Source organism: Nannobrachium achirus, assembly GCF_963921795.1.
Source record: "Nannobrachium achirus genome assembly, chromosome: 22".
NCBI lineage: Eukaryota > Metazoa > Chordata > Actinopteri > Myctophiformes > Myctophidae > Nannobrachium > Nannobrachium achirus.
Genome location: NC_137829.1, coordinates 32,380,812 through 32,408,754, shown reverse-complemented (window position 1 = coordinate 32,408,754; position 27,943 = coordinate 32,380,812). Strand labels below are relative to the sequence as shown.

General features: G+C 44.6%; 1 protein-coding gene across 1 annotated transcript in view; it reads left to right on the top strand.

Annotated features, from left to right (window-relative positions):
* The window catches only part of slc4a3 (solute carrier family 4 member 3), a gene marked incomplete at both ends in the record, with an annotated part of 100,241 nt that overhangs the window by 31,406 nt on the left and 40,892 nt on the right, over positions 1-27,943 (top strand). The window contains 3 exons of the mRNA XM_080752849.1: positions 14,363-14,502; positions 18,030-18,210; positions 18,648-18,783. Coding sequence (XP_080608975.1) covers positions 14,363-14,502; positions 18,030-18,210; positions 18,648-18,783 — 457 coding nt within the window. The remainder of the gene's footprint in view (positions 1-14,362; positions 14,503-18,029; positions 18,211-18,647; positions 18,784-27,943) is intronic.

The window sequence follows — 27,943 nt, the reverse complement described above, 5'->3', positions numbered from 1 at the left end:
CTTTTGATCACACACATTGCATCAACATTTATCATAAAAAAAAATAAAAAAAAACATACCGGTAATACTAATTATTCTTCTTAAAAAAAAAAAAAAAAAAACACACACACACACACACACACACACACACACACACACACACACACACACACACACACACACACACACACACACAACTCACACACACACACACACACACACACACACACACACACACACACACACACACACACACACGCACGTAGAAAATGCCCCGCGGCAGGTTTCAGGGAGGCTCCTGTTTAGCTCCGATTCCGAGAGCACCTGCTGTGGGCAAGGAAGGCCACCATGCCATGGTTCCCATGGAGACCCTGAACCAGAGCGGCGGGACTTCAGCGTCATCACATCTGACTGAGGCGAGCGCCGCAGAGCGATGCCGGAATATGTGCTGCTTCATTACATTCACATTGCTTCAGTTTTTCAGCTTCTGAGGGTGCAGGCAGTGTGAGTGTGTGTGTGTGTGTGTGTGTGTGTGTGTGTGTGTGTGTGTGTGTGTGTGTGTGTGTGTGTGTGTGTGTGTGTGTGTGTGTGTGTGTGTGTGTGTGTGTGTGTGTGTGTGTGTGTGTGTGTGTGTGTGTCTGTCTGCCTGTAAAAAAGCAACGTGCGGCATCGATGAAGCTTCATCTTCAAGTAACTGCTGCTGTCGTCTATGAGAGGCTTGTGACTTTGACCTTTACCCCAATGCAGAGCCGCTTATCATTTGATGGAAAACGACGACTAAATGGCGCCAGTGCTTCAGACTCCTCCGCTTGGCCCTGCCCTCTCTGCCCTATAGGATCAATGGGCTGGTGGGCATCGTCATGGAAAAGGGTGGAGCCCTCATTGGACTGATGGGCAGTCTGCTTGTTCAACATCAATATTTTACTTTGGCAGTGACGGATTATGTTGCTGCCATTTTTTTTCTTCTGTTCCTCTGGCTGTGGATGCCTCTTTCGCCGCTCAGCTCGTCTGCACCCAAGATCTTGTGTCATATCTGTGACTTTTACTGGACGTAAAAGGATCATTCCTGGACCTATAATTACCTCGATAGTCCTTTGCCTCTACGGGGCTCGCTTTTGTGGCCGCACATAATTTCTCATCGTCACATTGTTAACTCTTCTCTGCAGCGTTTGGCTTGACAGAGTGTCTCCTTCTGAGGGAGGGACCCAAAAGTCATCACATTTGGGGCCTCGGCGTGGAGCGTCGGTGTCCAGCGAGGAGCGGTTCCAACCGAGTTAGGCCCGACACCTCCGCAGGGAAGACCCAGGAGTGGAAGTGACGGTGTCTAAAAGTCGGGAGCCCTGGATGAGCACTCGGAGAAGGGCGGGGAGGCGGAGGCGCCGGCTGCAGAGATGACGGACTCGGGGGGACGGGAGGAGAGCCTGGGACCCGTGGCCTCCGCCACCGACGGCGCGCACGACAGCGCGCACGACAGCGCGCACAGCAGTGACCGCGGAGCGGAGCGGCAGGCCAGCGTGCAGAAAGGCCCGGGCCTGCCGAGGCAGCACACCCTCCAGCACCGGGGCTCGGCGCTGGACGGCTTCGAGGACTTTACTGAGTTCGTCTTGGACTTCGACGACTACGACCTGCTGGAGTCGATCCACACGCAGCTGGAGCCGGAGCCGGAGGAGCCAGCAAGTGAGTAGCCACACAGTTTTAGTCTTAACGGCGGTGTCGACTGGCGATAAAACGTTGGGGCTGCACCAGCGACTCCTGCTGGCGGGACAGGGGGTGCGGGCAGGCGATCTCTGGGGGACATATACGATGCGCTCTTCTGCTGGAAAGATGTGGGGTGAAAAGAAGCACCCTCCATGTGTATCGGAGGACACATGTGGTTGACTGCACCCTCCCTAGGCTAACAGAGGGAGAGGTTGACAGGGACCACAGTAAGCAGGGGGAATTGGCAAATGCTAAATCGGGAGAAATGGTGGTGGCATTGGTGGTGGGGGCTTATTCATTTGAAATGGCGGGAATTCCTGTTGTTTTCAATGTTCCTGTCTTGTGTTTCCGATGAAATCCCCGACATTGTATCAGTTGTTTCAGTTTAGCCTCAGCCTTGTTTTCTTCTTTTTTTTTTTTTTTTTACCACGGGTAAAGTCCTCGAGCAAAAGGAACAAAAAAGGCACGATAGCTGAAACAAAACATAGCATGTCAGGCCGACTCGTAAACACGCCAAACACACAAGTGTGGACATTGCACAAATATGAATAACATGCCGATGTGGAGATGCTTTTATCAGAGTGTGCTTTCTACCAGCTCAGCGTGCCTGAGTGTCAACATGGTCTCCAACTCTCAACACAAGCAATGTTGTGGTGTCACGCATGCATCCACTGATGCACCACAGTGCTGGCTGGCTTTCCTTAAAGCAGGGGTCTTCAACAGGGGGTCTGGGACCCCTAGGGGGTCCCCAGACAGGGGGTCCTCCAAATCTATGAGTGGTAGAAACGTTTAGCTCCTTTTTCATCCACTTGAACCCATAATCTGAGAACTTTAGCCAAAAATAGCAGATCTATAAGCTGCGAAGGGTTGTGAGCTTGTAGATCGGCTATTTTCGGCAAAGAGGTTTGGTGTGGTTAAATATCTGAAAACACAAATTGACATACACTGATGATTGTGCTGTCAAACAAAACTATCTGTTGTGGGGGTCCCTGCTTCATCTCTCTCTCGACCAAGGGGTCCTTGGCCTGAAAACTTTGAAGACCCCTGGCTTAAAGTGTCAGACAACTGAAGAACATTTAGTGCACAAAAAAGAAGCAGCGTGTGTGTTGATTCGTTGACTATACTGTAACTGTGACAAAATCTTTACGTCGACTACCCTTTTTCACTGACGAAAACTAAATAAAAATTAAGCTATGATGACTAAGACTAAATATGTTGACAATTTTGTCAACAAATAAACTAGGCTAAAAGGTTAGGGAGGGACTGGTAGAGAAGAGAACTAAACAATGCTTAGTTCCACTCTGAAAATAGCAGATCTACAAGCTCACAACGTGTCGCAGCACGACGCATTGTGAACTTGTAGATCGGCTGTTTTCAGCATGCAACCAAGTGCGGAATCATGCATTACGACACCGTCCAGGCCCACCGAAATTTGCCTGGTTAATAAACCAGACCGAACACAACAACACCCCCTGGTGGTAGTGGTGTTGTAGTACGGTCTGGCACCGATCTCTTGAGTTTCTATTTCCTCAAACAGCTTCAAGGGTTGGCCAATCAGGGTTGTATGCTTGGGGCACGTGGTTTCTGTAGGCTTGGAGCAAGTGGTTTGGGGCAAACCCCAGAAATGAAAACTCTTCCTGAAATCCCAGACTCTCTTTCCCAAAACGAAGTGTGTGATAGAGGCTGGCAACGCCAGGCAACACCGAAATACATTTTAGTCGTCAAAATCAACCGTATATTTATAGCCGACTAAAATCTTATGGCATTTAGTCGACTAAAACTAGACTAAATCTAAGACATTTGAGATGACAAAAAATGTACTAAAAGTAAAGCAAAATTTGCTGACAAAATCAACACTGGGGTGAGCGCGTGCGCGCACGCATGTATGTGTGCGTGCGTGTGTGTGTATAGATACAGTAGATTGATAATCTATGTCTCCTGCTCCGTCGGTTGCGCTCGCAATAAACAATATACAAACAAAAACATTGATTCGGACAATGTTACAGCTATTAACACCTTCTAAGCCAAGGGGAGCCCCTTAATGTTAAAACCGTACTATATCGCACATCCCCCCAGGGACTCTCAGCCACGTCGTACATTCCCGGACTTTGTCTTTAAAACCGGAATAAAAGCTTTTGATCCGAAAATCGGCGATCGTCTAACCTTCCCTAGTCACCACTCGTGCACTGATAGCTCATGCAGACCGTGCATGAAGCAGAGGTGACGTCAGCGCCTCTCCTTCTCCAAGGCACCTTCCACCCATCCGTTTACTGTCTACACACTCGAGCTCCTCCTGCAGCCATGCTTGGGGCTATGCTAGCGAAACTTTTCAGTTCTGTTCTTCAGTCACACATGGACTATTTGCGGGGACATTTACGTGAAAGGATCGCGCACGCGAAACGCACGGGGACATCGACGATCGGCCAAAACCCCCATTCTATCCCAACGGAAATCGAGAAAATCATGGTGAGTTACTGGCCTGGGGGAAAAAAAAAAAGAAAAAACAGCGGCGCTGTTCAAGATGGAGGGGCTGCGGGGTCATGTTTATAAACATAATATTATGTCTCAGATCACAATACAATAATAGAAATGTCACGGCTAATCTACCAACCACCATTCTATTTCGGACGTCAAGGTGTTAAGAGCGAGTTAAGAGCTACAATCTATTTTTGTGTGTTTCGCTGGGGGACGTAACTAATATCTAGCTTAAAGAAATGCACTGCTCACATCCACCGCTCACTTCAAACTGGGGTTTGATTTATGATTTTCTACACCTGTGAAGTGTGAACCTGTAATGAGACATTAAAGGGATAGTTTGCCACCAAAATTACTTTTTGATCAGTGGTGACACCGTCTCCTATACATGGCCGTGTGTGTGGGTATGTGTGTGTGCGTGTCTGTCTGTCTGTCTGTCTGTCTGTCTGTATGTAGCCTGCAGTACCTTTTCTGACCACACATGTTAAGGGAGGGGTGCTGTTGTTCAGGCCAGGCCAGGCAAGACGAGACACACACGCACACGCACGCACGCACACACACACACACACGCGTAGCCTCCACCGCTCAGTTCACACAAGTGTGATTTTTTCTATCGATTACATGCCCCATGCGGACTTGAATGCATGGATATTGTTTCGTTTTTATCGCATTCCTAAACCAATAATTTCAGGAGACTCTGTGTCTCCATAGGGAACCACTGCTGGTCCTCAAATTATTCGCTTAGTAATGTGACAAAAACAAAACACTAACCATGAATTCAAGACTCCATGGGGTGAGTAATCGATCATTTATTTATTTATTTATATTTTCCTTAAAGACCGGCTGACACGCCCAGAAGTTTAACATTATGATACAGTAGGTCACGTGGTCTTTCTCCAAACAGTCTAAAAAGGAGGCAGGGCTGTATCAGTAAGTTGTGAATGTATACTTCGTCCGTCGTGCTTTGCCGCGCACAACGTAACGCGTTGTTTTTAGCTTGTAGCGCCACACCACATGGCTATTTTCGAGAGCTAGTGTGTGTGTGACTGTGTACACACTAGGGCTGCCAAATTAATATTAGAATATCGGATATTCGTCGAATATGGGGAAAAAATGCATATTCGATCATAAAAATTAATATTCGAATTATAAAAAAATAATAATAATAATCCGGCCATCCACGGTGGTACTACGAAACATAACTCCGGCCATCCACGGTGGTACTACGAAACATAACTCCGGACATCCACTGTAGTACTACCGAAACATAACTCCGGCCATCCACGGTGGTACTACGAAACATAACTCTGGCCGCTCTCTCTAGAGGTCTCATCACACGTTGTTATGAGAAGCTGCTAACGTTAGCTTCAGCTTGATAGCTTCACCCTCTGGCTGTGGCTCTGTGAGTTACAAACTGTTGCAGATAGCAGGGTGACCACAGCTTAGCTTGTAGATTTCTCCTCATTGATCTTACACCAGCATGCATTTGCAACATAGGCTCTAGTAGCCTAGCCAGACAGCGGCTGTCTCTGACTGACTGACTGACTGACTGACTGACTGCGAGTGGAGGAGTAGAGGAGAGGAACGTATGTCTCAGTGTTGCCAAGTCTGATATTTATAAGCCATGTTGGGCTTGTTTCTTTTTTGTTGTAAAGTTGCTTGTAAATAATGGTGGTTGTGATTGTGAGCTTGTAGATCAGACCAGCTGTTTTCAAATAGCCAATGTATAGGTTTAAAGTAATCATGTGGCCTATATTCACTTATTTTGGGCTTGTTTTCATAGACCTGGTTGCTTATTCCTCTCACAAGATTTGGCAACACACCCATCTATTTTGATAATGGTAACAGAGAACTTACAGTGGCTATTTACTTTACTTTTTTGCTTTTAATGGTTTTATAGCTTAATTGCATTTACTTTTTTTGTGTAAAAACATTTTCATCAGCTTTATAAATAAATCTCTTTGAAACTGAAGACCATGGCCAATATTGACGATAATATTTAATAGAGAAAAAAAAAAAAAAGTTTATTTTTTATTTTTTTATTATTATTATTATTTTTATTTATTTTTTAATATTCAAATATATTCGATATTCGGGCCAATTTCTAAGACCAATATTCGAATGTAATATTTTGAGGAATGTTGAAGCCCTAGTACACACACACGCGCACGCGCACACATGGCTTTGACACACGCGCACACACGCACACACACACACACACACACACACACACACACACACACAAACCAGGGGCATAGTTCCGCCGATTTAAAATGACTCCAATACGGAACTAAAACTTCTCAATCCTATGATTGGCCGCTAGTTGCGCTGTTTTCCCCCCCGGCCGATCGCAAAAAGAATTGTTCTCCATTGGACCCCATTCATTTTTCCCTTTCGTTTACTAACCTTAATTAACATTTTCATAAATACTTTATGGTTCCTATCGCTAGTTAAAAATTGCCTTTCAATCACGATTATATGCGTTTTGTGAAAATAAGGGTTAGGGTTAGGGTTAGAATCAAAGAATTATGATAATTTGATAGCCTTAATTAGCTGTTTTGGCCGTGTCACGCCCACTTTAAAGTAAGTGTCAGACAACTGAAGAACATTTAGCGCACAAACAAGAAGCAGCGCGTGGGCTGCGTTTAATACACAGTAATGCATTTAGTTTAGGAAGTCCATTTAGTATAATTTTAACAACTATGGAGGAAATGTACATTTTTACCTTGCAACTTGAGAGACACACATATTCCAAAGCTAGTGGTGATATTAAATTGACAATCAATGGAAAAATGAGAATCCCTGTCTAACGCTAACTTAACCACAACTGTACTGTAGGACTATGTGTATATAACCGTGTCGATCGATCACCAGGAGTTTACTCGTTTCCATTGATTCTGTGGCTCACCAATCGCTTAATGAACCGGCAATCAGAGCCTTGGTCGTGGCCACGTGCAGCTCCCAGCTGTGTGCGGGGTATTGAGTTAATTGACTGAACGGCCGTGCCCCTGCTGCTGCCTGTGTTCCCATTGATCCTCGTGGCCACAGCTAGAGCGGAAAGACATCTCATTGACATGTCCAGGCTATTTTGGCTGTTTTGCTCTTTTGCACTTGGCTTTGGCAGGGGCGTCACAAGGGGCAGGAAAGTGGGACTGAGTTGCCAGGGCCCAAGGTGGAGGGGCCCTAGTAACTTTAGCTATTGAAAAATAGCAGATATACAAGCTGCGAGCTTGTAGATCTGCTATTTTTGAAAAGTCGTGAAAATGTGTGCCAATCTTTGAATATGTATTTTTTTAAGCGAACATTTGTAACTCAAATTTTGCTTCCGGGGGGGTCCCTGGAACTAAATATTTTGAGATGAGGGTCCGTGGCCAAATTCTGGGGGTCGTTCACATGAAAAAGTTTGAGCATCACTGACATGGAAACATGGGTTTCTTGCACACATTTTCACATTTTTTTCAAAAATAGCAGATCTACAAGCTCGCAGCGCGGCACTCGGTGCCGCGCTGTGAGCTTGTATATCTGCTATTTTTCAATAGTTAACATTCATGGGGGGCCCGCAGTGAATCCTTGTACTCAGGGCCCAGAATTTGGTGTGACGCCCCTGGGCTTTGGAACTGTGTTGATATAATGAGAGCACCAGGGGAAGTGGCGCCGGTAATTAGTTGTAGGTGTGGAACGATACAGCTTCTCTGCCTCAATGCTGAACACTATTTATTTGTGTTCAAAAGCGGTGTTCATTTCCTTGACAAAACATTTGTCGGCTACCTTTTTTTCACTGACTTTTCACTAAAAACTAGATAAAAAAGTGAGCTATGACGACTAAAACTAAGGCTAAAATATTAGTGGAGAAAAGATCCATTAAAACTAAAAGACAAGTCATTATTTGGTTGCACGCTCCGGTGCCGCGCTCTGAAAATAGCAGATCTACAAGCTTGTAGATCGGCTATTTTCGGCATGGATCTAAGTGTAAGTCAGGCATCACGACGCCACCACAGCCCGCCAAAATACATTTTAGTCGTCAAATCAAGATGTAGAGTTGACTAAAATCATATGATATTTAGTCGACTAAAAGTAGACTAAAACGAAAACTTTTCAGATGGCTCAAATATGACTAAAACTAAATGGCATTTTATTTAAAAGACTTGCTGTCAAAATGAACATATGTTCAAAGAGGAGAGGAACAGCGTCAGTGCAAGGTTGCTGGGAGTCATGAACTTCAACGGTGCTGCTGTTGCCTGTGGCCCTTGTGTAAATATCAGTAAATGGGCCTATGGGTGTCTGTTTCCATGCATATGACCAGGAACTCTGAGAACAGTGGCGTCAGTTCAGAAAAAGCTACGGTATGGCAACATGACTGGTGTCTTGCACGTGTGCCTTCACGCACGTGCAAGACACCAGTCATGTTGCCATACCTTAGCAAGAGGCATGATACATTTATTTTAAGAAGTACATTCTATTTTTCCCCCCATTTCTACGGGTTCTTGGGCTGGATATGGCAGCCGGAACGGTTGTTCAAGTGCAGCTAAACTTGGCATGTTAGTAGACGTGCCACAATTAACAATAATGAATTGCACCTGTGCAGCTGACATACAGAACCTGGGAATATAGCATTTTCTCAAGATGGGGAGAATACAAGAGTGGAGAATATAATTATAATACCTTGTTAAGTGACCATTTTGTTAAATTTTGCATTTGTTGTTATTTTACTGTAATTTAACAACATAATAACCAGCACGGACCCAGGGTATGGCAGCTGCATACCCCTGCCATACCCATTTTTTTGTTTTGTTTTAACTTTCTTTTTTATTATCACTATTTTTGTTTTAAAATTAATTACATGTTACACGTTACCGGTTACCTAAGCAGATCACTTATAATAACATTTTTAAGAAAATATATTATGTAAACTGTATGTAAACAATACACACAATTCAAGTGCTGCAAATGTTGGAAACAAAGCCAAGGACATATTTTAGGTCAGTGGTTCTCAACTTTTGGCCCATATTATTGGACAATTTAGCCTAGATTTCTCTACCTTCCATTGCTTTCACAGTATGTCAAAAACCTGAATTTACTTTACTTATTTACTGAATTTAAACTCTTACTCATTGTCCAAATGAAAAGTAACGAGTACAAATGGAACCAAATGGACCTGTACACTCTCAGGATTCCAGATCTGTGCAGGTTCAATACTTTGCCGGGGGACCCCGGCCCCTGGAATGCCACTTTGAGAACCACTGCTGTAAACGGCTTGCTTCCGAGTTACAATGACAGGCGAGTGTTCAGGTACGGGCAATCTGACAGCTGGAGCGACAAGCGCACTCCCGTGAAACTGTGCTCTTTTCAAACATATGCCTGCCTGCGACAAGATCTGGGTTGTTGTGGTCAACCTTTTTCTACATGACACGCAGGGTATGTTCCTTCCAACATAGGTAAGTTAACTTAAAAACAGCTGGTGCAACTCCCCAGGCAAGCCTAAGATTCCGTAATCTTTTTGGGAGGGCCAACTTTGTCACTGCATGTACTCCTGTGGCTGGGGATAATTCGCTCAGAAAAGAAAAAAAACAGTGAAATGTCGCTTTAAACTGGGGGTCTTTGAAATGAAAAGAACTACTTGTTTACAGTACATTTCATCTTCACTACTTACAGTTAGAGATGTGCCGATTGATCGGTGAGTGATCGCGATCGGCCGATAATGCCTCTATCGGCTTTGATCAGTATCAGCTTAATTGCCTCTATCGGCTTTGCCGATCTACAAGCCAGATCGGCTATTTTCACAATATTTATCTGTGGGACTGAATGTAATCTCAGCTTCAACTCCTATAAGTTGAATTGGATACTAAAGGAACTCAGCCTGCAATCTCCTAATGTTTATAGTTAATATACAATGTCAATGTTTTGTAAGAAGAATCATAAATATATAAATGCTGCTACAGTAACGAATAAATAGAAGAATTTATGGATTTGATGCTGTGATCGGGAATAGCGGTATCGGCAGATACTGATTCCAGGTGATCGGTATCGGCCTCAAAAATCGCAATCGGAGCACCTTACTTACTTACAGTACATCTAGGCTTAGATCTAACTTACACACAGCTGGTGTAAGAGGCCTCAGGCCAGCAAATATCAATATTCCCAGAAATCTTTATCATGTCAAGCCTGAAACACGTAACACAGATATGTTTTGACTGGCTGTTGTGTTATGACTTGTTGGAGAGTTCTGCGCCTCTGGCAAAACATTTGGATAGTGTTAACTGGTGGTTCTTTTCTCACATATGCAGAAGCGATTCATGCTCGATTCATACACGGTTGCGCATCATGTCGTGCATCGACAATAGCCGATCCACAATGTCACAACGCTTCGCATTGCAACGCGTTGTGAGCTTGTAGATTGGCTATTTCCGATGGCGTGACACGGTAACACAACTAGGTATAAATCAGGCTTTAGTGTCATGTTCATGAGGGATACAGCCTGTGATTTCTATCGATAAAGCATATTGCATCATAGGTGCCAAAATAGGTTTAGTGGGCTTCATAGAAAGCACATGTTTTGGACTGGGAGGCACATGTATTATTATATTATTATTAGTACAGGAATGTTTGAGCTTTGTGTTACAAAAGTGAAATGAATCATGCTTTGCATCTGACCGAGGCCACTGGAACACACAGACACCTACTGTATGCGTTCAGAAATAAGGGATGCACGAATCGGCCCTTTCGGTTTGACAGCAAGCGTTTCACCAACTAACATTGGAAACAGATGGGGTAATATTCAGAAGCTGTTCTTGCATTTGTGTAGTTTGACTATTTAAAAAAAGAAATCTGCCAATTATTTTACACCACTTTTCTCCCAGTTCAGCCGTTGTCACTGAATTCTTCCCAAATCACAAATTGGTGGCCATGACCCCAGCCATAGGAGTACATGCAGTGACAAAGTTGACCCTCCCCGAGTGACTTCCTTCCCGGAGTGCCCCGAACGTACCCAATTGTGTTCATACAGACCAGGGGCTCAGGACACCACATACATATTTTTTTTTTATCCGAGGCACCCCTACATTATAATGTTCAGTCCCAGCACCTTATATTTATAGCATATCGTCGTTGTCGGGTGGAAACCTTGTATGTCCAAAACCGTTCGTTTTGTGTTTATCATCTATAATTTACTTAACTAGTGAAAACAGCAGAACGTGTGCTTGTAGATCTGCGGCTGTTTTCACTAGTTTTGTAACTTTTGAAACTTGGAGATGCGAGGTTTCTGCCCGACAGTGACGATATTTTAGTGATTATGTTGCGAGGAAAACGTTGAGATAACAGCCATTTTGGTTAGAACTGACTGAAAAGAACTTTGTACTTCCAAGTTTAAAATGATACAAAATATTTTTTCAAGTGTCCAAATAAATTCCAAATATTATCCAATTATCTCGTGGCACCCCTGGACTGCCGTCACGGCACCCCAGGGTGCCCCGTCACCCACTTTGAAAACCCCTGATATAGACGCTCGACAAGCTGGATTCCCTATGCTGGATTCAATTAACAGCTGCACCCTGTGGTGATGGGCAAGACACAGTTCCCCTGAAGCGCTCTCATTGCATTTACTGAACCACCTTCCACCTGGTGTTCATATTTGGCAATGATTATTGTCAGGGAAACTATCTAATAAAACCTCATGGTTCCACGTGGAAATGGAACAGTCAATGGTCAGTCATCTTATCTATGGCATACGTACAGTACCTGTGACATATCTGTCCATATTTGAGCAAGGCGTCAGCCAGATCTAAGCCTTTGTCTGACAATATGAAATGAAAGTTAAATATTTCATATTAAAACGTGAATAAACAATTGCAGAGGTACTTCTGTGGCCTACAGGCAGTGAGAAGTTTGGCGCCGATCAGTGCGAGATTATCTCCAGACACAGACAAACACCCACCCTCTTAAAGACTTCATGCAGAGCCACGGCATACACAAAATATTGAAAAGGACAATTTACTGTACAAGCTCACAACGCGATGCCATGTGTCCTGAGTTTGCCGATCGTCTATTTTTGCCCCACGGCACCGCCGCACGATGAAGTATAAATTAGGGCTTAAATGGGTAATTCCACGGTGCACGTGGATCGGCAATAACGGGATGTCAGCCCACACTGTAATAGCCTTGCATGTTGGTTCTCCTGTAATAGATCTAATCTAAAGCACATGTGCGTTATCACTGACCCAAGAGGACAATCAGGAGTGTTGGCTCGGGCAGCGAGTTGCTCGAGCAAAGTCTCAGAGCAGAGTACAGCCAAAGGCTTCCCTTTCCAGTTCAATACAAATGCATCCCAGAGAGAAATCCCAGACCTGTGAAAGTGCAGAGATGGAAAGCTACTGCTTTTACTCTGTATTGCTACTCCTTTTGACATGATTCTGTAGGCCTATTAGTAATTTAATTGTATTAATTGAATGAATTGTGCACTTAGAACTGGGGAAGTGGTAACATTAAGATAGAATGCACATGCAATGTGAATATTAAACACAAACATTTATGTTTACATACACCGACCACTTCAACCCCATATACATTTCGGTCATTTGAAAATAGCCGATCTACAAGCTCACAATGCGTCGCAAACGCAACTTATTGTGAGCTTGTAGAGCTGCTATTTTCAAAGGATTTGTGTGCATTTGAAAACTTGAAATAGGACATTCTGCCTAATGAGTACTATGACCTTCCATGCAAACAGCAGTTTGCAACTCTGTATGCTGTCTGTATGCCCTGTGGTACGAGAGCCTCGCTCAGCACAGCCAGCTGGAGCCAAGCAGAATGGCATGGATTCTACAACTTGATTCTAACTAACCCTCCTCTGATCTTTGTCAGCCTTCACTTCACTCCTTTGTCGTCCTCCCTTAGTAATCTAATTGGTTTTGTAAATTAATACACTACTTTGTTGTACAAAAGTGTGTCAAGATGTGACATGTCATGAGCTTGTAAATCTGCTATTTTTAGATTTTTTTGAAAGTCAAACTGATTAAGTGTGTCTGAGGGTTTTATAAATATTAAGCTAATGAAAACCTTTTAACTGAAGAGCTTGTGGCCAAATAATAACTACATTGGAACACAACCTTTTTCCATTTCGTAAAAAGTACGAGTTTTGGACATACAAGGTTTCTGATAATATGCAGGCATGTGTGTGAAAATCCAGAGGTCTTGAGGAAAAACTGACACCACCACCCTCATGTCATTTAACTCGCTTGTGGAAAAAAGATTCTTGGAAGTCAAATCTAATATTGAAAATGTAATGTGGCTTTCATTTTCTATAGTGTGACAATATCTAGTATAACCATATTTTGTAGTCACATTTGTTTATTTAACTTACATGTCATAGTTTTTCTGTGGCTTATGTTATCCATTTCATTCCTTTGACACAATAGCATACCTCACAAGCCTTACAAGCCCCATAAAACCAACGATGCATGATGTAAAATATCCATATAATGAATTGGAAGATTCCCCTTGGCATTCTGGCAAAACTCTTCCACATTGGGTGGACCTCCCAGCTCTCCCAATGCGTTGTCCTTGTAAAACCGTGCCCATGCACCCTGCTCGCTCTCTCTCTCTCTCTCAATTCACACAGAAAATCATAGCCAGGTCCTTCCTTTTACGGCAATACCTCGTCATTATCCCAAACTCAATAAGATATGGTTTGCGGGTTGCAGAGCTTGCAAATTGAATTACGCCTTTTTTGAACTCGCAAAACGTCTGGCGGCGAAGACCGCCTCCCCCTCTAAATAATGACCCATGTCTGTGTCCCATGGCGGACACACATTCTCGCTCACCCATGTAGCTTTGGGCCTGCTATTATCGGATGTTCGTTTTATGTCAACTGGAAACTTAAACAGACATCTAAATCGGATTTGTGGTATTTTCTCCCAAAGTAGCCTCAGAAATCTGTGAAAAATGTGCGCTTCCCAATCTTCAAAGCCCATCTTATGTCAGGCTGTTATTTTCAAAATAGCACCTGGAAACGCTAGCGAAGCCTCATGAATTCTTGTGGCCACGCTGCGGAGTTTCAGCCAGTTGCGAGTCCACATAATCAGAGAGACAGTGTCTAAAATCTCACTTCATTTGGCCCTTTTGTAATGAGCGTGTTTGCACCAGAACGGCACGAGACCTGAGCGTTTGACGTTTTTGCTTTCTGACGTGTAATAATAGCTGTGGTTGTTCTGTTTAGGTCACAGGTTCGAGGACAACCCTGGGGTGAGGCGCCACCTGGTGAAGAAGTCGTCGCGATGCCAACTGTCCCGGGCGAACTCCACACCGCTGTCGAGCCTGAAGAAGAAGAAGAGGGCGGCGGATAAGAAAACGCACGAGGTTAGCAATAACAACAGGACGTCCTGGTGACTGACACGCCCCAAATGATCAAATTATGCCTTATTTATATAGCCTGACACTCAGCCTGAATTGACATTTTGTTTCACTCCATTATTCAGTCTGAGGTCGCTTCCCCCCAGGGCGATTGCAGGGATGGGCGTTGCCAAAAAAAGGCAGTCTTCAGCGATTGGTTCAGTGTGGCTGGCTAGTGGCTAGCCTGTTGCTTGCTAGTGCTACTTGCTAACCAAAGAAACAGTCAGAATAGGACCACTACGAACTAGTAATCAAACACAACATAACATGCCTGCTACTGGTGTTTCATAGCGAGATCGATACGATTGCATTTTACAATTTACCGCATTTTACCGCGACGCGATGCGCGGTACGGTACGGCAGCGGCGCTGGTGTACATGGAAACACACATGAGTTCTGGGAAACCCCCACCCACGCTGATCACAAGACGCTGATTCACGACGCTGATACGCCGTACAGATTTTCAACCGAGGCAGGCCTCTTCAATGAGAGCGATGCTAGACCTGAATCGCCAAAACAAAAAAATTAAAGGGTTGTGGCTAGCGATTCAGGGTCTGGAACTAGGCTATTATTTATACTTAGTTGGTTGCATGCTGTGTCGCACAACATAGGTAGCTGATTTATAAAGCTCATGTGAGCGTATAGTTACACTTACCAAAATGGGGTCTGTATTCCCACATCCATAATTAACTAATTGAATTGAGATTAATTGGATTGAATAGAATCTTACATATCGTCGCTGTCGGGCAGAAACCTTGTATCTCCAAGTTTAAAATTTGTATGTTTTTTCACCAAGCAAAGCCCTGCTTCATCATACAAGGCCGTCGCACAAAAGTAGTGAAAACAGCCGATCTACAAGCACACAACGCCTCGCGGTGCGAGGCGTTAAGTGCTTGTAGATCTGCTATTTTCACTAGTTTAAATCATTTTTTAAATGATAAATGCAAAACCAACGGTTTTGGACATACAAGGTTTCCACCCGACAACGACGATATTATTGTCTTAGTGAAGAATGTCTAAACACTGTTTTTGAAAGATATTAACTGATTTTTTTAGATGCAACACTAAAATGAAGGAAGCAATGTTTGCAAGACAGTAACTTTAATGTTGAGGCTAGGCATAGGTTTGTTGAGGTTGAGTTTAGAGTTAAAGGCATACAAGGTAGAATCGCAGACCCCCCCCCCCCCCCACCCACCCCCCACTTCTCTGACAGCTATCAAAGTGATTGATGTCTTTGCCACATCAATTGATTTGAGAGAACACTAACGAGCTCAGAACGCGCTTGACACTTTTATGGCCCGATCAATCAACTCAGTGCACAACCCCTTCGAAGTTCAAAGGGATCAATTTAAGAGCTCCGGGCGATCTCCCCCCCCCCCCACCCGGCAGATGACATACTTTTGCCGGGAAACATGGCCATGTCACGGTTCAATTGAAACACATATTTAGAAAAGGCGTTCGGGGGTGAGATTCATGGAGTGGGTGTTGTGACACTTTTACCAGTCAATAATTATATCAAACTGAACCTTTGCTTTATTGAAAGATTACACATGCAGTATTGCTTTAAGGTTAGCAAAGGGGGTTGGCCGTAGCTTAATGCAGTGGTTCTCAACCTTTTCAGGCCGCGACCCCCAAAATAATCATATCTTAACTGGGGACCCCCCCCACCCCACCCTGACGAGCACTAAGAGCTGAGGCATTACATTTTGTATAACACCTTTCTATTGTGAAAATAGCAGATCTACATGTTCACAACGCCTCGCAACACAATTTCTGCCTCTAATATTTCACAATTTGTTTAATTTGTCATGTTAGAGGTATTAAAAAGTCCTTAAATTGTCACTTTAGAAATATGCATATATATACCCTCTATTAGTCTATACACTTAAACTTTATGTTGGTTTGTTGACTGTTGAGAGAGAAAACAATGTTGCACATTAAGTTAATCATCTGGGGACCCCCCAAAATGACTTGGGGATCCCCCTAGGCCTAGGGGTCCCGACCCACAGGTTGAGAACCACTGGCTTAATGGTTAGAGAGCCCTTCTGGTGATCAGAAGGACGCTGTTTCGCCTCCCAGCCTGCCCATATCTACGTGTCAAAGTGTCACTGAGCAAGACACTGAACTCCATAACATCTCCCCTAGCGATCATCGTGACCATCTCAGCAGCCATCTGCACTGCATTCCCCCTCATTAATTAAGGCCTACAAAAAAGTAACATAACAGATCTTTCCTTTCTTTTTTTTTTTATCCCACGATTTTGTAACCCATTTTTCACCCAGTGCCAATTGCCTATGTAATCCTGGGCTCTGCTCTCCCTCTGCCGCGCCTGGGGAGACAACGGACTGACCTTATGCTTCCTTCAATGCATGAGGAGTCCAAGTTGTTTCTTTTCACCTGACGGGGGATTCCCCTGGGATGGACATAGCACGTGGAAGGAACACGTTATTCCAACCAGTTCCTTTCCCCTCCATCAGGCGCCCCGGCTGGCCAGGGGGAGGCATTATTGAGACCAGGATTACTGCATGTTTTTGTGAGGGTATCAACCCTAGGAGACATGGGGAGAACATGCAAACTCCACACAGAAAGGCCCTATCGCCAACCCCACCTAGGGTGTGGGCGCTGATGATGCGGAGGGAGGAACACGGCCCCAGCACCCACAGCGTCCCCCGGCGGGAATCGAACCCAGGACCTTCGAGCTGTGAGGCGAAGCGCTAATCATTGCGCCACCGTGCCCCCTACATAACAGAGATCTGACTCAAAGCCTGCTGGGTATCTATTGTAATCAGGGGTCTTTGCCATGCTGGCTTGTAGAGGACATTTTGAACATGTTCTATTTTTGCCGCAGACATACAAAAGTTGTGGACAAACACATAAAGAGCTAGCCCTAAATGACCATTGGACGTCTGTCCGTGTACGCTTTTTACGGTCAATGCTATGGGTTTGCCGCTCTGACATCAGGCTCTGACATCACTGTGATGTCAGGGGAACCACATTAACAGAGTCCCTTTTATGCCCATGTATGGAGATCCCTGATGTTATCTAACAGGACTTCGTATGCGAATGCCCATATATGGAGGCCACATCGGCCACATACCACACTAACAGAATCTATATATGGCCAAGACAGATTGCCAAGACAGCCCATATCTGTGTGGCTGGTTCTACAGACAGGGATCACCATATATGGGCATAAAGGGGATTGTATGTATGATGTCAGATGTCATAGACGTCATAGGACTTTCACATAACGAATAACTGAGAAAGCATGTTTGGGGTCTCGCAGCATATCTCCATACACAGTACCTGGATCTCCATACATTGGTACCAGGGGTCTCCATATATGGGTAACTGGTCCGATATAATCTAAAATTTGCCACAGTCAAGGACAAGTCTTTTCCACAGACACATTTGTCCGTGTGCGGACGTATTGATGACCCCTGGCTGTAATGCCTATCCTAAGATAAAGTAAAGTGTCTCCTTCTCCTCTCCAGGTGTTTGTGGAGCTGAATGAGCTCATCGTAGACAAGGACCATGAGATGCGCTGGAAGGAGAGGGCTCGCTGGATCAAGTTTGAGGAGGACGTGGACGAGGAGACGGAGCGCTGGGGGAAGCCTCACGTGGCCTCGCTGTCTTTCCGCAGCCTGTTGGAACTCCGCCGCACCATCACCCACGGTAAGGCCATGTATAACGTGTCATGCTTAGTGATGGGACCATACAACACTCACAATAATCGTATCGCGGAGATTTAAATTATCGTGAAATTGTCCTCCGTCATGCACTGGGATCAATTCACCTTTTATTTGCCGAGCATAGACCCATTTTGTTATTATTTTAATTAAGTGAATACCCTACCTTTAAATCGCGATATCTTTGGTCACTATAGAGGGTATGCGTGTGACATCATCATCATACCCGGAAGTTATGAGGGAACGCCTATAGTGAGTGGCAAAAAAACTTCTTTCTGGCCTTGACAGCCCAATGCGTCCAAACAGAAAAGTCCTATCTGATTGCATAAAACTATGTTAAACTCACTTCGCCATTCAGTTATGCATGCGCATACCCTCTATAATGGTGACATGAGGTTTTCCGTGTGGTCCCTCCACCTATAGGTGCCATCCTGCTGGACCTGGAGCAGAACACGTTGCCTGGCATCGCCCACCTGGTGGTGGAGACCATGATCATCTCAGACCAGATCCGAGCCGAGGACCGACCCAGCGTCCTGAGGGCCCTGCTGCTCAAGCACAGGTCAGCAGGGGAGCATCTTTCACACAATGTCCATTAGTTCGACACTGGTGAATTTTAACCTGGTGAAATGCTAACCTGCCGACACTGGTGAATGCTAACCTGGTGAAATGCTAACCTGCCGATGTTGGTGAATGCTAACCTGGTGAAATGCTAACATGCCAACACTGGTGAATGCTAACCTGGTGAATGTTAACCTGGTGAAATGCTAACCTGCCGACATCTGGTGAATGCTAACCTGGTGAAATGCTAACCTGCTGACACTGGTGAATGCTAACCTGCCGACACCGGTGAATGCTAACCTGCCGACACTGGTCAATGCTAACCTGGTGAATGTTAACCTGGTGAAATGCTAACCTGCCGAAGCTTGTGAATGCTAACCTGGTGAATGTTAACCTGGTGAATGCTACTATGCATAAACCTAACCCAAACCCAAACCCTAACCTCAGTAAAACTATGCCTAAACCTAACCCTAACCCTGGCTTGGGGTTGGATCAGTGATGACGGATGACAGAAATCCCTCATAGGCCAGAGCAATAGAACAGTCCTCTGTCTCCTGAAATACAACCAGTCCATTATAAATCCTAACCTCAGTAAAACTATGCCTAAACCTAACCCTCAAACCTAACCCTAACCCTCAGTCGAACTAATGAAACGTAGAAATCTCGAGATTTCTTACACTTTTTAAGTTGTTTGTGCTTTAGTATTTCCAATCTCCAAGACTTTTTTTTTTCACTTCTACCCTACTTGGAATCGCAAACATTGCGATTCCACATTCCGACATTGTGGCTGATAATCCCATCGGCTGCGCCTCGGGGATTATCAGCCTGTCGTGTCCATATGAACCCATATGAACCCATAATCACCGCGCAGCAAGACGTTATCGCATACTTACAGTATAAGGTTCTTATTCTGATCATAAGACCCAATTACTGAATGTCAGTATCCACGTTTTTTCTCCCTTCAGAATGGCACTTATTTACTATGACACTATGGCACATTAGCAGTCCGACTAGTACTAGTGGTTCTCAAATGTGTTTTTGCAAGGACCCCCTTAACTCTGAGAGTGTACAAATGGAACCAGATGGACCCTTACGTGTCCATTTGGTTAGTTGTGAACTAACCGCTGACCTAGCGGTCCAGGGCTCATACCGCGATAGTCCCACATAGAGTGGAGACATCATTTATCAGCAAAGAATTGTGTGAAATACATACAGTGTGTAGATTTTGGTTATCATGACGTTATGATTCTTAATATTGTCTTTTCGGGGTCTTGATTTGGTTACATTACAGCAAAGTGATATACATTTTTGTCTCCTATGTCTCCTATACGTGGCCGTGTGTGTATGCGTGCGTGTGTGCGTGTCTGTATGTAGCCTGAAGTACCTTTTTTGACCACACATGTTAAGGGAGGGGCGCTGTTGTTCAGGCCAGGCCAGACACACACACACACACACACACACACACACACACACACACACACACCCACCCCACCCCACACACACAGGCACCCCCCCCCCCCCCCCCACGACCACCGCTCAGTTCACACAGGTGTAATTTTTTCATTGATCTAGCTCAGTGGTCCTCAACCTTTTCAGGCCGTGATCCCCAAAATAATCATATTTTAACTGGGGACCCCCCACCCTACGAGCAGAGTTGAGGCATTACATTTTGTATACTACGGTTCTATTGTGAAAATATCAGATCTACATGCTCTTGTGAGCATGTAGATCGGCTATTTTCACAATTTATGCCTCTAATATTTGACAATTTAGCCAGTGTTTGATTTGTCATTTTAGAGGTATTAAAAAGTCCTTAAATTGTCACTTTAGAAATGTGCATATACCCTCTATAAACTTAAACATTATGTTGGTTTGTTTACTGTTGAGTGAGAAAACAATGTTGCACATAAAGTTAATCATCTGGGGACCCCACAAAATAATTTGGGGACCCCCCTGGTGGTCCCGACCCACAGGTTGAGAACCACTGATCTAGCTGAGTGAAATGATCACCTAAGCCTGTATCTGTTCATCATACTGCGTTCACATCTGTGAAGATTGTTTCACAAAATGTCATCGTGTGTGAAATATTCTAAAAGTCACCCCCAAAATACTGTCACATTATCTTGATTTTGTCAATATCGACCCAGCCCTGACAGCACTGCACTCTGTGTGTGTCTGCAGATGTGTACCCCAAATCCCCCAAAAAGTAACTTAATTGGTGGCCTCACAGCATTCCTACAGTCTGAAAGAAGAAAACAACTAACAAAGGAACGAAGGGGGGTTTGTCCAATCTCCCTGAAAAAGGAACCTAGAACAATGTAATATATCGTCGTTCTTGGGTGGGAACCTTGTATGTCCAAAACCGTTCGTTTTTATCATTTAAAAAAATCACACCCGTGTGAAGTGGAGCTGTGTGTGTGTGTGTGTGTGTGTGTGTGTGTGTGTGTGTGTGTAGATCATGTGTACCGATTTTTGTGACATTTGAAGAAAATATGTAGGAAAAGGAGCAAAAAGTGTGTTTTGGAGAAAATTCAAGATGGCGGAAAATCTATCCTGGCGCAAATGGGCGTGGCCTATATGGGGAGATGCGTCTTGACCCAAGGAATCCAGGGAAAAAAGAATTTTAATTTTCCGATCTACGGTTCAAGAGTTACGGGGCAAAACGTAAAGTGGGCCGTTATAGCGCCACCATGAGGCCGAGTGATGTAATTATTTTTCGATTCATTCTTAAAATCATTATGAATCTCCTCTCCGAGGTTTGAAACTGTAGCTCCTATGGTTTACGAGAGAAAAATACTTGAAAGTGATTTCTTGCATTGTCCCATTATAAGTCAATGGGGACAATTAAGCGTCGTTTTTTGCCGATTACGTCGGCATGGTAAGGCGGATCGGAACGAAAGGTAATAGAACACCATTCCCGGCCGAGCCGCACATTTTGATGTATATATTGCGCGAGTGGCGTAAATGGTGCGGCACTAGTTACGCGCCGAAGTCAGGCTACATACACACATACACACAGACACACAGACACACAGACAGACACACAGACCCACACAGCCACGTATAGGGAGCTGCACACAGCTCCAAAAATTAACTAAACTAGTGAAAACAGCCGATCTACAAGCACACAGCGCCTCGCACCGCAAGGCGTTGTGTGCTTGTAGATCTGCTGTTTTCACTACTTTTGTGCAACGGCCTTGTCTGATGAAGCAGCGCTTTACTTCAAAAAAAAAAAAAACATACACATTTGAAACTTGGACATACAAGGTTTCCACCCGACAACGACGATATCTACATCTTCATCTTCTGTGCGTTTCTGATCGGCAGTGATTGGCCCTTCATGTGACAAGAGGGGAGAGTAACGGTTCGTTTAGACTTTGCTATTCGCGTTGGTCGTGCGATGGAGTATGAATTAGCCCAGAGGGAGAGAGCGGGGAAGGGAATATGCGTACATTTAGGGCTGTTTTGTTGATTGTATTCCTCCAGATGTGGATGATTACACCGCCCCGAAGGCAGAGGAGAGCACGCTAGGAGCCCAGTGTGCTTTGTTATGGCTCTGCAATAGGATTTATGAAAGCGTTCAGACATCTGTCATCTGTTGTGCGTGAAGGCTCAGCACTAGGAGAGGCGGGTGACACACTTTGAGATTTCTCTTTTCAGAAATCTGTGTTAATCAAGGTAATGATCTATCAAGACTTTGCACCGAGGAGATGTTGGTGGCGGGCCACTTTTTTCCACATGTGCAGAAAACCTGCTGATCAAAACAGAAGCCGCCTGGCAGTGATTACGTGACATCTTGTCCCCCTCCGCTTAGGGATCGACTCCAAAAGTCCCCACCTCCTATTGAGTGGCATTGCCTCTGCCATGCTAGCCAAACAGAACCTCTTATTGAGCAGTGGTGTAAAGTAACCAAGTACATTTACTTAAGTACAATTTTGAAGTATTGGTACTTTACTTGAGTATGTCCAATTTCCAATACTTTTACTTCTACTCCACTACATCTCGGATCCAAATATTGTACTTTTACTCCACTACAATTATTTAAAAACTTTAATTAATAGTTACTTTGTAGACATAAATCATAATATTATAAAACATACATGAACCACTTTAGCCCTAGTTCATAACTAGGCTGTTTGAAAATAGGCGATCTACAAGCTCCCAACGTCGCGACGCGTTGGGAGCTTGTAGAATGCCTATTTTCAAACATTTTGTACTTTTACTTTTGGTACATTAAATACATTTTGATGCCAATACTTTCATACTTTTACTCAAGTACATTTTGAATTATGGACATTTACTTGCAACGGAGTACATGTGCAGTATTGATACTTTTACTTAAAGGAGTAGTTCACCACTTTTCAACCTGTCTTCATATAATAGGTCCTCACTAATGGTCATGATAAAATATCAAAAAAAATTTCTACTTAGTCCAAGTCTCCTAGGAGAGCTGTGGGAAGTTCAGAATCCATAGTCTTGTGACATCATCATTTTCCCAAAATTTTTTTTTATCAATATTTTTGGGAAAAAAAAAAGATTTTTATTATCGCGAGAACAATGGCTTCCACTTTAAAATTGCAACTTTTCAGGAATAGAAAGCCCGCAGTTTCTATAAGCTGGATTGGCAATCGATGATGTCACAAGACTATGGGTTTCTGACCTGCCCACAGCCCTCCTCTGAAAAAAAAAATCAAACCTCGGTTCGAAGTGGAGCGGTGAATCTGAGCGTGCGTGCGTGCGTGCGTGCGTGCGTGCGTGCGTGCGTGCGTGCGTGCGTGCGCGCGTGCGTGCGTGCGTGCGTGCGTGTGTGTGTGTGTGTCTGTGTGAGTGAGTGGTGAGTGTGCCTGGCCTGCACAAAACAGCGCCCCTCCTTTAACTAGTGTGTTGTGTGTGGCCACTCAAGGTATTGCCAGGCTACGGACACGGCCAGCCACCCAGCCACCCAGCCACCCACCCACCCAGGGACATACCCACGGACATACCTGTCTATTGGGAGCGCTTTCACCGCTACAAAAAAAAAAAAAAAAAAGAAAAGCTATTTTTGAGTGAGGATCAATTATATGAACATAGGTTGAAAAGTGGTGGAGTGCCCCTTTAAGTACAAAATGTGTGTACTTTTTCCACCTCTGTTATTGAGTGGCATTGCCTCTGCCATGCAAGCCAAACAGAACCTCTTATTGAGTGGCATTGCCTCTGCCATGCAAGCTAAACAGAACCTCTTATTGAGTGGCATTGCCTCTGCCATGCAAGCTAAACAGAACCTCTTATTGAGTGGCATTGCCTCTGCCATGCAAGCCAAACAGAACCTCTTATTGAGTGGCATTGCCTCTGCCATGCCAGCCAAACAGAATCACTGCTGGCCAAGAGCACAGCGAGCGGCACGAGGCACTCGATGGGTTTTGGAGGGTTGCGTAACGAAACGGGTCGAGTTAACTGAATGTCTGCTGTCAACCCGAGTTGGAGAAGGAGGGCTGCCGGGCATGCCTGCTGCTGTGGTTCTCTCCCATTAGCGCTCTTTATGGGGATGTGTGTTAATTACGCCAGACGTCACGTCTCGCACCTAAGCTAGTGATTTATGTGATATATTATTGGCCCTGGTCAAAAAATCTATTATCAGGGTTTTGCGGGATTATGACTGGTTATGATTTTCTTTTCTTGAGTGGGTGTATGTGCGCTCTGCACACGCGCACGCACGCACGCACGCACGCACGCACGCACGCACGCACGCACGCACACACACACACACGTGCATGTATATTGTCGCTGTCGGATAGAAACCATGTCCAATACCGTTACTTTCCAGGAAAATGGAAAAATGACCTGTTTCCAATGTACAGTTACTATGTTAGTCACAAACTCTTATTAATACTTTTCCTTGATGAAATATTTAGAAAATCTAAAGACATTAACCACCTTCACTTTCAAAGATTTCCAAAAATAGCTAAGACAACAACTGATCTACAAGCTCAGCACGTTCTGATGCGGCATGTGACATTGGAGATCACACGTACTTTCGCTATTCGATGAAGTAGGGCATGAATTTACAAAAAGAAAAGAAAAAAAGAAATGTTGAAACATGAATATCGTCGTTGTCGGGTGGAAACCTTGTATGTCCAAAACCGTTCGTTTTGTATTTATCATTTAAAACATGAACTAAACTAGTGAAAACAGCAGATCTGCAAGCACACAACGCCTCGCACCGCGAGGCGTTGTGTGCTTGTAGATCTGCTGTTTTCACTACTTTTGTGGGACGGCCTTGTGTGATGAAACAGGGTTCACTTTAGATACATACAAATTTGAAACTTGGAGATACGAGGTTTCTGCCCGACAGTGACGATATACAAGGTGTCTCATAGCAATGATATATATGCAACCAGATTTTTGATGGCTGCACAAATCTCACTTTGTTCTCAATTCCTTTCGTCGAGCACTGCTAAACCACCGGTCTGTTCCTCTGTCTCTCTCTGTCTCTCTCTCTCTCTCTCTCTCTCTGGCTGTCGCTTGCTAAAAAACAGAACGGTACCATCAGGTTTTGACTGCTGAACAGCGTCAGTGCATGGAAACTGCTGCTGCTTGGCAGCACTTGAATGAATTGCATTGAATCGATAGGTTATGATGGCACTTAAGAGCACATTACTAACGTTGTGGTGTGTTTATACGTTTTCGTTGCGTGATAGTTGCCCTTTCGGATGTTCCCATAATGTGCTTTAATGACACCCTTGAAAAGTACCGGCCTAGTCGTGGGCCAGTTGAGAGGCCCTTGCCATTACGCGTCAACACTATTACACTGCGAGATCCTGAGTGTTAATATGGGTATACAAATCCAACAAATGCACTTTGGGTGCATTTCTGCTCTGTCTATTTATCTCTGTCCCACTCCCTGCGACTGGATTGCAAACATACGTACGCGATACAGATGTGACATTCCAAAGCTTCAGAGACTGCCATCAGTAGATCGTCCAAGCATTGTCGCGGACAAAGGGGGAAATTTGCCAAGCGTGAAATGGTGTGAAAGGGGTGTGAATTGGTCTCTTTTCACACTGGGAAAATCAGGCACCACAAAGAGGGGAAACATCTGGAAAAGTGTCTGACTGTCTGTCTGACTGCTGATTGACTGACTGCCTATCTGACTGGCTTTTCTTTTGTGTCTGTCCTATCTCTTTCCCTCTTCTTCTTCTCTCTCTCTCTCTCTCTCTCTCTCTCTCTCTCTCTCTCTCTCTCTCTCTCTCTCTCTCGCTCTCTCTCATATCCAGTCATACACCGAACATAGCCGATCGACAACAGGCTCAAAACGCGTCGCGATTGTAGATCTGCTATTTTTGGTGCGCGATCCTGACGCCTCGACTATCAGGCTTGATCAGATGATCTCGCACACGCAAACGACGAGGCTTTCAGCCAGCACTGTCAGCAGCGCTGAGCCCTCGTGCGCAGTGCAGTGCCGTGCACGCCCCGTGCACGCCCCGTGCACGCCCCGTGCACGCCCCGTGCACGCCCCGTGCACGCCCCGTCCTCCGCAGCCTTTCCGCTTCACATCATGCCGTGTCACCAGCTGCTGCCATGGGGGAAAAAAACACTCCCACTAATTAGCCCGGGCCGCTCCAAGATGTGAAATTTATGATGTGGAAAGAAATACATTGAGGCGCTGTTAGAATTTAGCTCATCGGTTACTCTGGGCCCTTTAACCTATTTAGAACGGGTACACACTATTGTGTATCATTATTTTATGCTTTAACTATTGAAAAATAGCAGATATACAAGCTCACAGCGCGGCACCGAGTGCCGCGCTGCGAGCTTGTAGATCTGCTATTTTCGAAAAAACTTGAAAATTCAAATTTTGACCCGATTCTATACGTGTCTTTTGAATCCTTCTGAGATTTTTTGAAAAACCTATGTTTCTACGTCAGCAATCTGGCCAGCCATTGTCAAAGAAAAGGTCCTTTTCACTTAAATGGAGCTCAGTTAGTCTGTTCTTGAGAGACCACTACAGTGGTTCTCAAACCTTTTCATGTGAAGGAACCCCAAAATGATATTTATTTGGCCACGGACCCCATCTCAAAATATTTAGTTCCAGGGACCACCCAGAAGCAACATTTGAGTTATAAACTTTCGCTTTGAAAATACATATATTCAAAGATTTGCACACATTTTCACGACTTTTTCAAAAATAGCAGATCTACAAGCTCGCAGCGCGCCACTCTGTGCCGCGCTGTGAGCTTGTATATCTGCCATTTTTCAATAGTTAAAGCATAAAATAATACACAATAATGTGTACCCGTTCTGAATGGGTTAAAGATCCTCTGGACACTCCTGGAGCACAATTCACTCCAGTGTCACACCTCCTTCCTTTGTTTTCGGGGTGCCGTCGTGTCCAAGTCGGACAGAGCGTTACTGGACCGCACGGACCTAATGAGCAAGGTGGTGATGTCACCGTTGGACCGCAAGGTGCTGTGATGAAGCCGTATTTAGGGGCTTGGTCGATGACGCACAGAATATCTCTTATAATAATAATGTTGTCCCTTAAGGGGAAGAGGGACAACAACTAAAATCATTAAACATGCACACAGCATCTTAAACACATTCACCGCCAACGACGACTTAAGTCGTCACGGCCGCGTTTTCAGTGATTCGTTGAGAACACGCCCTCCCTCATGCCGTGAGTGATCCCAGGACTACAAATCCCAGAATACAAAACGTAAATGACGTCATCCCAAACATGTCCGCTCCGCCTGGCTCCATGTTATCAGATTTAGACCAGATTGCGTTTTCTTTTTTTTTCTTTTTTTCGTCGATGTCTAAACAAGCTTTTTTCTAGAGACCCTAACTAAAGAACGGATGATCGCGGGTACAAATTTTCTTTTACAGGTGAAAGAAAAGACGAAGCTCCGCCTGGCCATGTGCTTCTTGTTTACATCCTGGCCACATGGTGCGTTTGTGTTGCCGGCAAAAATAAATAATAAAAAATAAAGGTAAAAACACTGAAACTGTGGCAGAGGCGGATTATAATTAATTATTCCCTGCCAGGCCCGATAGTCCCGAGAATATTTCAATATCTCTACCTGCCAGGCCCATAGAGTTATAATATTAATAGAGAGGACACATATATCCCCGCCCGTCCACTTGCATTGAGTTGCTCACCCAGCGCATGAGGCGTTTTCACCCCT